Here is a 13,480-nt window from a genome sequence, read left to right on the forward strand (position 1 = left end):
GATTGGGGAGGGATGCGGTGAACAAAAGGGGTGGAGAGTAGCAGAGAGGAGGTAAAGGAACCTCAAAGATTTCATGCACTTATTTCAAGCCCAGAAATGCATTAAGAAGTTTATCCAGAAGCTGGCTGTTTTGCATCTGAAAAGCCTTTCAGAGCAGCAAGCTGACAACAAAGAAGTGAAAGAACTACTAATTCTTTACTATTAAAAAGAAGGAAACATTATTTGGGGTATAAACCAAAAAGAAAAATGTGATTTTACAGGCAGCCAGCCATAACATAATCTGAGTCAATGAAGAAAACAAATCTGAAAAAATACTAAATGGGATGTCACTGAGTCATTAGACCAAAAAAAGCCCCAAAACCCAAAGAAAAACCCTTTTAAAAACACTACAACACAGGCTTACAGGGCAAGCACATAGCTACAAAAAGCTAACAGAAAAGACAAGGAGGGATGAAAACAGCATGTACTCTATTCATCAGTCTGCACTCTCTGCTACGATGCGTCTGCACAACATGCGCGAAGACACCAAATGTACTATTGAGCTGATTAGAAAGTAAAATAAATCCTCAAAGTCCTAAAATCTAGAGACATAAGCATGAGAACAGCTAGAGAACTGGAGTTTCTCCTTGATGGACAAAGGTCAAACCCAGGGCATGCCCAGTGTGAGGAGCCCAACAGAAGCTGAGACACAGATATACCCTTAGTGAAAAAAATGAACTGGGGTGGGAGGGGAGAGGGGGAATCTGCCCTTGGCAGAGAAAGACAACAGAAACTTGTCTGACTTAACTTTAACATCAGATGGAGAGGAGGAGAAAACCCTCAAGTCAGACCATATATGGTCTGTGGCCTTAATACAGACCACCAGTGTGATATGAAGAACCTTATTCTAAAGAAGTAGTTCACATGGTATTAAGTTGGTAGTCCTCCTCTACCTCATTTAGTTAATGGACTAAACATTCCAATTAAAGGACAGGATAGTCAGAGTAGGTTTTTAAAAAAGAAAGAACTATATACTGTCTAAGAGGGATGTACTTTAAATATCAATACACAGACAAACTGGAAGTAAAGGCATGGAGAAGGATTACCGTGTAAAGAGCATAAGAAGGCACTGACTTTGGTTAGTACCAGATAAGACTATTTCAAGATGAAAGATTTTAATTAATAAGAAAGACAAACAATTATAGATATCTATATGAAGCAAAAATCGACAACTAAAAGTAGCTAAGACAATTCCACAATTCTATTTGGAGATTATAACAGCTCTCTCTATAAATAATAGTAATAGACCAAAACAAAACACAAAATCAGCAAAGACAAAGAATACCTGGACGCTATTAATCATCTTGACTTATTTTCTGTGACTCCCAAATGGTAAAATACATATTCTTTTCAAGAGTATGTCATATGTTTACCAAAACATAACATACGTTAGGTCATAAAACAAGTCTCAGTAAATTTAAAAATTTGAAATCCTACAAGATAGTCTTTGACCAAGGTGGAATTAAGTTAGAAATCAGCAATAATAAGGTAACTAAGAAAACCCCAAATACTTGGAAATAAAAAGTATATACTTCAAATTCCATAAATTAATTCCATAATTATTCCATAAATAATTCCTTAAATTCCATATTAAAAAATATGGACTAGAAAATATTTTTAACTAAGTGGTAATAAAAGTAGAACATCAAAATTCATGAGATGTAGCTCAAACAATGCTTAATAATGAAATTCATAACTTAAAATTTTTCTATTAGAAAAATACAAAAATTTAAAACTCAAAGATGTGAAATCTCTATCTAAAATTAGGGAGGGGAAGATGAAATAAAATCAATAGTATAGGGCAGAAAATAATAAAGCTACAATAACTTATGAAATAAAAAAATGAACAAACAAAAAAACAATAAAAATAAAAGTTGGTTCTTTAGAAAGATTCACAAAATTGATAAATATCTAATTGAGGTCAATCAGGGGAAAAGAAAAAAAAGGCAACAATTGTCAATATCAGAAATGAGGGGTTGGTGGGTAAAATGGGTGAATGGGGTCAAAAGTTTAAAACTGCCAGTTGAGGGTGCCTGGGTGGCTCAGTGGGTTAAGCCGCTGCCTTCAGCTCAGGTCATGATCTCAGAGTCCTGGAATCGAGTCCCACATCAGGCTCCCTGCTCAGCGGGGAGCCTGCTTCCCTCTCTCTCTCTCTCTGCCTGCCTCTCCATCTACTTGTGATTTCTCTCTGTCAAATAAATAAATAAAATCTTTAAAAAAAAATTTAAAAAAAAACAAAATTGCCAGTTGAAAACTAACATGGGAATGTAATATACAGCAGTGACTACAGTTAATACTGTATTGCATATCTGCAAATTGCTAAGAGGGTAGATATTTAAAGTTCCCATCATAAGAAGAAAATAATTTTATAACTATGTATGATGATAGATAGTAACTAGATTTACTGTGGTGCCCATTTTGTAACATATACAAATATCAAATCATTATGTTGGCTACGTAAAACTAATAATGTTGTATTATCAAGTATGTTTCAGTTAAAAAAAAAAAGAAGAAAGGAACATCATTTCAGATCCTACAGACAGTAAAAGAATAATAACAGAATATTAGAAATAACTTTATTCCAATAAAAAGGAATTTAAAAATAGGACAAATTCCTTGAAAGATATAAATGACTAAATTTAAGTCCAGGAGAAACAGAAAATTTGAATAGTCTTATATCAATTGAAGAAATCGAACTTGTGATTTTAAACCCTCTAGGCCCACTTACTTTGCTGGTGAATTCTGTAAGACTCTTAAGAACAAAATAACACTCATATTCCACAAACTCTTTCAGAAGATAAAGAAAGAAGAGGAATTGTTTCCTGACTTATGTTATGAGGGTATTACCCTGTTACCAAAACCAGGCAAATGCATGGCAAGAAAACAAATATAGACAATATCCTTCATGAACATCAATATAAAATTAACAATTTTTTTTGGAAACATATCTAACCCTATATAAATGAACACTATGTCATAACCAAGTAGGATTTACCCTGGGAACGTAAAACTGGTTTAACACACACACACAAAAATCAATCAATGTAATTCACTATATTAGTAAAAAGAGGGGGAAAAAAAGGTCATTTGAATAGGTAGATAAAAACATTAAAAAAAAATCAATACCCCATTCATTATAAATAGCCAGAGGAATAGAAGAGAACTTCCTCAAATTTATTATAAACATCCTTTAAAAAAACTTACAGGTAACATCCTAATCGAGGGTGAAAAGCTCAATGCTTTATATGTACAAACAGAAACAAGGACAGACTACCCACTCTCACCACTTTATTCAACATTGTACTGGAGGTCCTACCAGTGGAATAAGGCAAGAAAAAGAAATAAAAGGCATGAAGACAAGACATAAAACTGTCTTTATTTGCAGATGACATGTCATATATAACAATCCAAAAGAATCCCCAAAAAGCTATTAAAATAAGTAAAATTTAGCAAAATCATAGGACACGAAGATAAAAATCAATCCTGGTTTTATATAGCAGAGAATAACTGTGAAATTTACAATAGCATCAAAAATATATAGTAGTAAATTCAGTGAAATGTTTCTAATACCTGTGCACTGAAAGCAATAAAACATTGCAAAGAAAATTAAGGGACAACTATATAAGTGAAGCAATATACCATGCCCATGAACTGGATGACTCAATATTGTTAAGATTGCCCAAATAGATGCATAGATTGAGGCAATCCCAATCAAAATCCTAGTGAGATTTTTTTTTAAAGAAATTAACAAGCTGGTGCTAAAATTAATATAGAAACACAAAAGACCTAAAACAGACACAACCATTTTGAGAAAGAAGAATGAAATGGGAGTACTTAGATTACCTGATTTCAAGACTTACAAAGTTACAGTAACCAAGACAGTTTAACACTAACATAAGGGAGGACATACAGATCAATGGCACAGAATAGAGTCCAGTAATAACCTGAGCTGTTTATAATCAATTGATTTCGACAAAAGTGTTACAATAATTCAACAGGGAAAAAGTTGTTTCAGCAAACGAGGCTAGAACAACTATATATCTGTATGGGTTGGGAAGCAGACCTTACCATTAACTCACACTATGCATAAACATAAACCCTAAGTGGTTCCGACTTAAACATAATAGCTAAAAACTATTAGACTTCTAGAAGAAAACACCAAACATCATCTCTGTGACTTGGGTAGCGGATTTCTTAAATCCGAAAAGCACAAGCCAGAAAGAAAAAATTGAAAAGGTAGGTCATCAAAATTTAAAACTTCTGCTCTTTAAAAAATAGTTAAGATATACCACAGGCAGGGAGAAAATACTTGCAAACATATATATGAATGAGAGATTATATACAGAATTATAAAACACTCTTACAATTCCAATAAGAATATGTATAAAAGAACAAACAACCCAATTTTAAAACAGGCAAAAATGTGAACATTTCATAAAAGAAGATATAGGAATGGGCAAAAAGCACACTACCATTAATTATCTGGGAAATGCAAACTGTAACAATTAGATACTACTATTAGATATCCAGTAGAATGGCTAAAGTTAAGAAGACAGTATCAAATCATGATGGAGATGTGGAGCAAATGGAACTCTCATACATTGTCAATAAGAATGAAAAATGGAACACTTTGTAAAACAGTATAGCAGTACCCTGTAATATTAAACATACATTTCTAATATGACCCAGCAATTTGTCTTACGTATTTAGCCATGAGAAATAAAAATTGAAGTAGATACAAAGACTTGTCTGCATATGTTCATAGCATTCTTATTCATAACAGCCCCAAAACTGAAAGTGGAACTCAAATGTCCATCACACAGTGACTAGATAGACAAAGTATAATAAAGTCATACTATGAAATACTATACAGCAATGAAAAGGAAATATTAATATACACAATATATTCGAATGTCAAAAACATTATGCTATGTAAAGTCAAACACAAAAGACTAGTTATTGTATGATTCCATTTATAAAGAAATCTAGAAGAGACAAATCACAGTGACAGAAGCCAGTGAATCCTGGGTCAAGAGACAGGGAAAGGGATCAAAGAGCATGAAAAAATTATTTGGAGTGAAGGAAGTGTTCTCTATCTTGAATGTGGTGATAGTTACATGGCTGTGAATATCTTCTAAATTCATCAAACTACACACTCAAAAAAAAAAAAATATATATATATATATATTTGCAACTCACTTGAGACAAGGAGCTTATTTTTCTAAAATACAAAGAGTTGTTTAAAAAAAAAAATCAATGAGAAAAGGACCAACAACCCAATTTTTACAAAAGAGCAAAAAAATAAATAAGTCATTACAGAAAGAGATGACTAAATAGCTCTTAAATAAATTTAAGCAATGCCTAACTGCACTGACATGGAAAGCTAAATTATACTGAGAAACCATTTTTCACCTACAGAATTGCTAGGCATTCAAGAGGTTGGTAAATTACCCTGTGAAGTCAAAAAGGAAACACTCCCATGGAGTTGATGAACAGGTAAACAAGACATAGTCCTTACCAAGAGTAATCTGGCAGTATCTGTAAGAGTTATAAATACATTTATCCTTTACCCAATAGTAGTTCTACCCTGGGAATTTATCTTATTTATATATATATTTGCAGACATGTAAAATGACATATGTATGTCGTTAATCTATGTGGAATTAATTTTAATAGCTGACGGTGACAACTCAAATGACTTTCAGTGTTGGACTGAATGGTTAAATAAATTATACAAAATGATACATATGAAATATCATGCATCTATAAAAAAAATTCTCCATATACTGGCTTGAAAATAGCTATAAAATACATTATTAAATGTAAAAAAAAGAGCAGAAACAGAACATTAAGGGTGGTATGCCACATCCAAAGTAAATAAAGGGGGATAAGAATTTATAAATTCGGGGGCGCTGGGTGGCTCAGTGGGTTAAAGCCTCTGCCTTCGGCTCAGGTCATGATCCCAGGGTCCTGGGATCGAGCCCCACATCGGGCTCTCTGCTAAGCAGAGAGCCTGCCTCCTCCTCTCTCTCTCTCTCTGCCTGCCTCTCTGCCTACTTGTGATCTCTGTCTGTCAAATAAATAAATAAAATCTTTAAAAAAAAAAGAATTTATAAATTCGTAATTGTTTGTATATGCATACAGAAACTTTGAAAATTAGTAAGAATGGCTACTTAGAGTGAAGAACAAGAGGACAGACAGGGAGTTGAAACAGATCATATTTTAATTTATTTTTTCTAGACGATGTGCTTATATTACCTCCTCAAAAAGATTAGGTGAATTAATTCAAATGAAGTTTGGTATGAAAAATAACTAAGAGAACAGACACATTAATATGATATGTAAAGACAGAGCACAAACTTGGGGACAACATGTACAATTCAAATAACTGAAGATTAGTGTCAAAAATACATAAAGAATTCAATCAGTAAGAGAAAAACTAACAACCCAAATGGTGAGGAGAAAAAGAACAAAAATCATGAATATATATATATATCACTGATAATGACACAAGAGTCAACAAACATAAGATAATACTAAACTTCATTAATAATTATAGGAATTACAAAAACTAAAATACCCATGAGGTATAGTATCTCAGCTAGTAAAAATTTAAGTCTAACATTATGAGCTGCTGGCAAAAATCTAAATGAGGGTGGGTGGAATATAAAGGAGTAAATCACTCTATAAACTGCTTTGGCATCACCTACTGAAACTAACTATGTAATAGGTACATATAACAATTTTTACAGCAGTACTCATTGTATCAGCAAAAAACAGGAAAAACACAGTATCTACAGACAAGAAAATGCATAAATAAATTTGGTATATTCAAACAGCAGAGAACAGTGGCAGTGCAAATGAAGGAACTATAGCCATAGCATCAACACACTCTCTCATAAATGCAAAGTTGAGGGGAAAAAAAAAATAAAGCAAGTTGTAGAGGAACACAGCTGTACAGAGTTCAGAAATTTGCAAACCATCCATTATTTTCAGAATATATAGATATATATACACACATTATATATATATATACACATATATATGCAGGAATACTATGAATAATAAAAGGCAGTAATACTATGAATAATAAAAGGCACCAATTGATAAACACAAAACTCAAGTCTGCAAGTATTTTCTGCCGGTAGGAAGGACAGATTTGGATAAAGAACAACAGGAATGGCAAAGATACTGATACTGACCTAGTCTGTGATGGTGCTGTTATTGCTAGTCATTATGTTTCAATATATAAATAACCTTTTGTATGTATTTAATATTTAATCATTTTCAAAACTCTACTGAAAGAAGAAATCAATCATGACAAGACTAAATGCTGCAAAAAGTAACTGCTCCTCAATTTAATTTATAAATCATGAGATCTTAATAAGAGAAAACATTTGCAGTGGAGAAGGTTACCTACTTACTCCACTATCTAGCCCAGCAGCAGTTTTCCAATGTGACTCAAAAAATGAAAACAAAAACATAATAAAAGGCATTTTAAGAAGATATTAGTAAATGTAAAATCTTATAAACAATTGTTTAAAGTGTTTAGATAGGAAATCATTGAGAGTGTGACTATCATTCTTTACCATTCCCTTTCCGAAATGATGAAAGGAAGAAACGGAAAAGAAAAAAATTCTGCAACTATAATTAAAAGGCCTCCTATTAGAAATACATAGAGCCAATTGCATTCTCATATTCACTTAATTTTTTTTAAAGTGTGAAAAATCTATTTACTTAAATTTTATTCCCTGCTATGTTCCTGAAAGGGTTTGAAGGGACATATTCAATAAATAAATCCTCCTTCAATAAACACTTAAAGAAAAATAATAAGAAAATCAAGGAATTAAAATAGAATGATAAACCAAAGCCATGGTGAAAGCTAATACACAGATGCAAAATCATAATGAAGTCTTATACAATTTTTTATTGCATGAAATTGGGCTCTGAATTTATAGTAAACTATAGCAAAGAAGGAAACATGATTAGTTAAAAGACAGTTACAAGTTAGTGAACTCTACTCAAATACCATTATCAGCTTTTCTTAATGGTCATTCCAGAGGCACAGTTCCCATGTATCTTATAAAGGAAAACTAAAAATTGACCAACCATCAAGCAAACAAAACACCCAGAAGGTTAATAAAATTAATGGCTTATTAGAAGACGAGGATTTGGGGGAAATACATAAAAATAATCTGCAGCAAGATTATTGAAGTGACTAATGAAAAGCTACTTAAAATTCAACATAATACCATACATAGTCATATAAAATGTACTGACCTTCCTGAATTGCCTTGTCCACAGTTATTCCAGAAGGTGAATGCAGAAGCTTTTGGTAATTCTGAGCATTTTGGTCAAACAACTGTACAAGAAGAGTGCATGTCTTTTCATATTCACATCTGCTGACAGTGCACAACTGCTCCAGCTGCTGAAACACAGTAGCAGTATCATCCAGTGGATCATCTAAATTATCTCTGCAAATATAGAATAAGTTTGCAGACAATATTAGAATGTGATACGCTATTATTCACCACAAATAAACTTTATGTGAAATAAAAATTCTACCATGGATAAAGAAACAAAAAGACAAACAGATTGGAAGGTAAGAAATAAAATGTAAATTCTATATTTGAAGATGACATGATTCTATACACAAAAGTCCCAAAGAAACCACACACACACACACACACACACGTTATTATTACCTCTTACAGACAGAAGAGTCTACCCAAAGTCCTAGCATACAGGGTCAATATATAAAATCCAACTGTATCACTAGCCATGAAATACTGGCCATGAACAATTGGAAATTGAAACTTAAAAAACTGTACCTTCCAAAGGCACCAGAAAAAAACTAATTAATTAAATCTAATTAAACATATGTAAAATCTGAATGCTGAATACAACAGTAAGGAAAGAAATCACCAGCAAGGAAAAGAAACACCAAAGAGCTAATTAAATTAAAAGATAAAACTCAAAGACAGTCTCTTCAATAAATGGTGTAGGGAAAATTGGATAGCTATATGTAGAAGAATGAAACTTGACCATTCTCATACACCATACACAAAGATAAACTCGAAATGGACAAAAGACCTCAACGTGAGGCAGGAATCCATCAGAATCCTAGAGGAGAACATAGGCAGTAACCTCTTCGACATCGGCCACAGCAACTTCTTTCAAGATATGTCTCCAAAGGCAAAGGAAACAAAAGCGAAAATGAACTTCTGGGACTTCATGGAGATCAAAAGCTTCTGCACAGCAAAGGAAACAGTCAACAAAACAAAGAGGCAACCCACGGAATGGAAGAAGATATTTGCAAATGACATTACAGACAAAGGGCTAATACTCAAGATCTAGAAAGAACTCCTCAAACTCAACACAAACAAAACAGATAATCATGTCAAAAAATGGGCAGAAGATACAAACAGACACTTCTCCAATGGAGACATACAAATGGCTAACAGACACATGAAAAACTGTTCATCATCACTAGCCATCAGGGAGATTCAAATCAAAACAACATTGAGGTACCACCTTACACCAGTTAGAATGGCCAAAATTAAGAAGACAGATGTGGAGAAAGGGGAACCCCCTTACACTGTTGGTGGGAATGCAAGTTGGTGCAGCCACTTTGGAAAACAGTGTGGAGATTCCTCAAAAAAATTAAAAATAGAGCTACACTATGATCCTGCAATTGCACTATGTTCATAGCAGCAATGGCCACAGTTGCCAAACTGTGGAAAGAACCAAAATGCCCTTCAACGGATGAATGGATAAAGAAGATGTGGTCCATATATACTATGGAGTATTATGTCTCCATCAGAAAGGATGAATACCCAACTTTTATATCAACATGGACGGGACTGGAAGAGATTATCCTGAGTGAAGTAAGTCAAGAAGAGAGAGTCAATTATCATATGGTTTCGCTTATTTGTGGAGCATAAGGAATAGCACGGAGGACATGGGGAGATGGAGAGGAGAAGGGAGTTGGGGGAAACTGGAGGGGGAGATGAACCATGAGAGACTATGGACTCTGAAGAACTAGCTGAGGGTTTTGGAGGGGGTGGGGGTGGGAGGTTGGGTGAGCCTGGTGGTGGGTATTATAAGAGGGCATGTATTGCATGGAGCACTGGGTGTGGTGCATAAACAATGAATTCCTGGAACACTAAAAAAAAAACTTAAAAAAATAAATTAAATTAAAAAAAAAAAAAACCTGCTCACTGACTAAAGACTTGATCCTGCGGAGAAGGCAATTTTTCCCCAAAATTAATCTACAAATTTAAAATAATTCCAGTCAAAATTCCAGCAGGATTTTTTGGTGGAAACTGACAAGATGAATTTAAAATTTACACGCCAAGGGCGCCTGGGTGGCTCAGTGGGTTAAGCCGCTGCCTTCGGCTCAGGTCATGATCTTGGGGTCCTGGGATAGAGTCCCACATCGGGCTCCCTGCTCAGCGGGGAGCCTGCTTCCCTCTCTCTCTCTCTCTGCCTGCCTCTCCGTCTACTTGTGATTCCTCTCTGTCAAATAAATAAATAAAATCTTTAAAATTTACACGCAAAAGCAAAGGAAGTAAAAGAGCCAAAGCAATCGTGGGAAGGGAAAACCAAGGGAGAAGACTCATACACCTGATTTCAAAGCTATTAAGGCCACAGTATTCAAGACAAGGTACTGGTAGAAGGAGAAACACATAGATTAATGAAAACAGAGTCCAGAAAGCACATGTACGCGGTCAATTAATTTTTGAAAAGAGAATAAAGGCAATGTAATGGAGAGAAGACAGTCTTTGCTAGGATAATTGACCACCCATTAAAAACAAAAAAAGCAAAAGCAAAAACAAAACAAACCCAATGTCAAGCCTTACCTCATACCATATGCAAAAATTAACTCAAAATGGATCAGAGAAATAAATGTAAATTCTACAACTGTAAAACCTCTAGAAGAAAAAAATAATGGATAAACTCTAAAACTTCTGCTCTTCAAAAAAAACTGTCAGGGAAATGAAAAAGCAAGCTATGAACTGTAAGAGAATATTTACAAAATACATACAATAAAAAGACTTGTGACCAGACTATATAGACCTTCGAAATCTAAATAAACAACCCAATTCAAAAAGAGGGAGCAACAAATTTAACAGGCACCTTGCCAAACAATACAAATGGTAAATAAGCACGTAAAATGATGCTCAACATTACTGGTAGTTAAGGGAATGCAAATTATGTCAAAATGAGATACCACTACATACCTATTAGCATGACTAAAATTCTTAGAATTCTCAAAAACTGACCATATCAAGTACTGAAGAGAATAAAGAGCAATTGAATCTCATACATTGCTGGTAGGAATGCAAAATGATACAGCCCTTTGAAAACAGTTTGGCACTTTCTCTTAAAGTGAAACATATATACCATTCAACCCAGAAATCTCCCACCTAAGGTATTTACTTCTATACCTACTATCATACAGAAATCTGTTTAGGAATGTTTATAGCTATTTTACTCATAATTGACAAAAACAGAAACAACCCAAATGTCCATCAACAGGCAGATGGTTAAATAAACTGTGATACATCCATAAAATGAAATACTATTCAGCAATAAGAATTCCTGACACAACATGGAGGAGTCTCACATGCATTATGCTAAGTGAAAGAAGCTGGACCACATACCATAGGATTTCATCTATACAACATTCTGGAAAGGCAAAAACTACAGGAAAACAACAAGTCAGTAATTGCCAGAGGCTGAGGGTGGGAAAAGGGATGATTACAAGGGACACAAAAGAATTTTCTGGGTTGATGGAACGATACTCTATCCTAACTGGAAGGTAGTTCTACAACTGTATATCCTTATGAGAACTCATAGACCTGTTCACTAAAAAGGGTGTTTTTACACTAGGCAAATTACACTTCAGATGTTTAAATTCCAAGATGCAAAAGATAAAAACACAACAGAAACATTTAGTTTTCAATACCTCACAACTATGGCAACAGATTCCAACCGAGAAGTGATAAAGGCCTTCGTGATTTCTGGTGCATAAGTGTCTAATAAGTGGGGTTCAGTTGATTTCACAAAAGGCACTGATGCTACCATCCTTTGCCACAGAGTTAATAAATAATGAACACTGTTGGGAGCAAATTCCCAATGCTACAAAGAAATAAAGCATATGTTATTTAAAATGACATATCTTCCTAGAATAAGAATTATAAAGACAAAATTATTAAAAAGATTTTTTTGACAAATTACTAAACACAGACTTTAAAATTAACTTTTATTCTAATTATTTAGCCAATGAACATTCAACATAGCAAATTTTATGAATGCAAAAAGGCATAAAAAAGAATCCAACAATCTCTCGTTCTTCTACCACCCAAGATGAGGACTATTAAAATGTCAGTTTACTTCCTTCTAATTTTCTTTCCATGATTACTTTCCAGAGTTGACATCATGTAGCAAATGTGGTTTTAAAACCTCCCCCCAAACTTATAAAAATCTTCCCCCCCAAAATCTGTAAAAAATGCTTTTATTTCTTCACAGTTTATTATAGCTTTTCAATTCATCCTTCAATTATTAGATATTCAGATAGTCTAGATCTAATTTTTTCTGTAAAATATGTTCCAGTGAACTTTTACTTAAAATCCTTGAGTAAGTATTTTTAGTATAGTAACAAATATTAAAAATCCCCACCAAATCTTACCAAGAAATTGTTTTTAAAATTATCTGTTTAATACCAATTATGTATTTTTATTTACCTGTAGGCTAGTAATGGTAAAGTTAGCAATCAATCTGATAACTTCTGGATATTCCTTCACCATAACTAATTCTCCCAGCTGATAATTTGTCTTTAAACGAGCCAGAAATCGGCAAAATTCATGATAATTACCTGGATCAGACAAACCCTAAATTGTAAGACAAAAAGAAAGACTTTTAAAAATACTTAAGAACAAACCAAGCTAATAACTTGTCAATAAAATTCCAAGAATATTTTATTAAGTTTTCCAGTTTTCATTGGTACTCTGTATCAACTGGGTAGATTATTAATGAAATAAAGCAAATGATTCCTGTTGAAATTCATGTTTTCATGAATGATTTATAAGAAATCCAAAGTAGAGGATGTGGTAGAAGCTCTGCACTGGGATGACTAAATTATATTTGGGAACCCACCGTATTACGCAAAAAATTTGCATGTGTACATACATGCGTGTGTGTGCGACCAGGTGCACACACACTGCAGCTTAAACAAAAGTTAACAGAAGACTTGAGAAATATTTATGATGAAAATTCAGAATGGGTTCTTGAAACCCTGGAAAAAAGTGATACCAGCTGAACTGAAGTTAAAATGGTATTTGTGCACACAAGCAGAAATTTCTTCGAATTCAACAAATATTTACTGAGTTCCTATAGACACTGTGCCCTCAAGCAACTTCTGGTCCCTAAGCAGAGT

General features: G+C 33.7%; 1 protein-coding gene across 8 annotated transcripts in view; it reads right to left on the reverse strand.

Annotated features, from left to right (window-relative positions):
- RANBP17 (RAN binding protein 17) overlaps nt 1–13,480 on the reverse strand; it is a 314,839-nt gene that overhangs the window by 263,094 nt on the left and 38,265 nt on the right. For all 8 annotated transcript variants that reach the window (XR_001181445.2, XR_006605410.1, XM_013062214.2 and 5 more), the window contains 3 exons: nt 12,789–12,935; nt 12,011–12,183; nt 8,320–8,513 (listed from right to left, as the gene is read on the reverse strand). Coding sequence is in view for 6 of the 8 variants with exons in the window: in XM_013062214.2 (XP_012917668.1) it covers nt 8,320–8,513; nt 12,011–12,183; nt 12,789–12,935 (514 nt within the window). In the remaining 2 variants the exon portion in view is untranslated. The remainder of the gene's footprint in view (nt 1–8,319; nt 8,514–12,010; nt 12,184–12,788; nt 12,936–13,480) is intronic.

This window comes from Mustela putorius, unplaced genomic scaffold, assembly GCF_011764305.1.
Source record: "Mustela putorius furo isolate JIRA1106 unplaced genomic scaffold, ASM1176430v1.1 tig00000145_pilon_pilon_pilon, whole genome shotgun sequence".
NCBI classification, from domain to species: domain Eukaryota; kingdom Metazoa; phylum Chordata; class Mammalia; order Carnivora; family Mustelidae; genus Mustela; species Mustela putorius.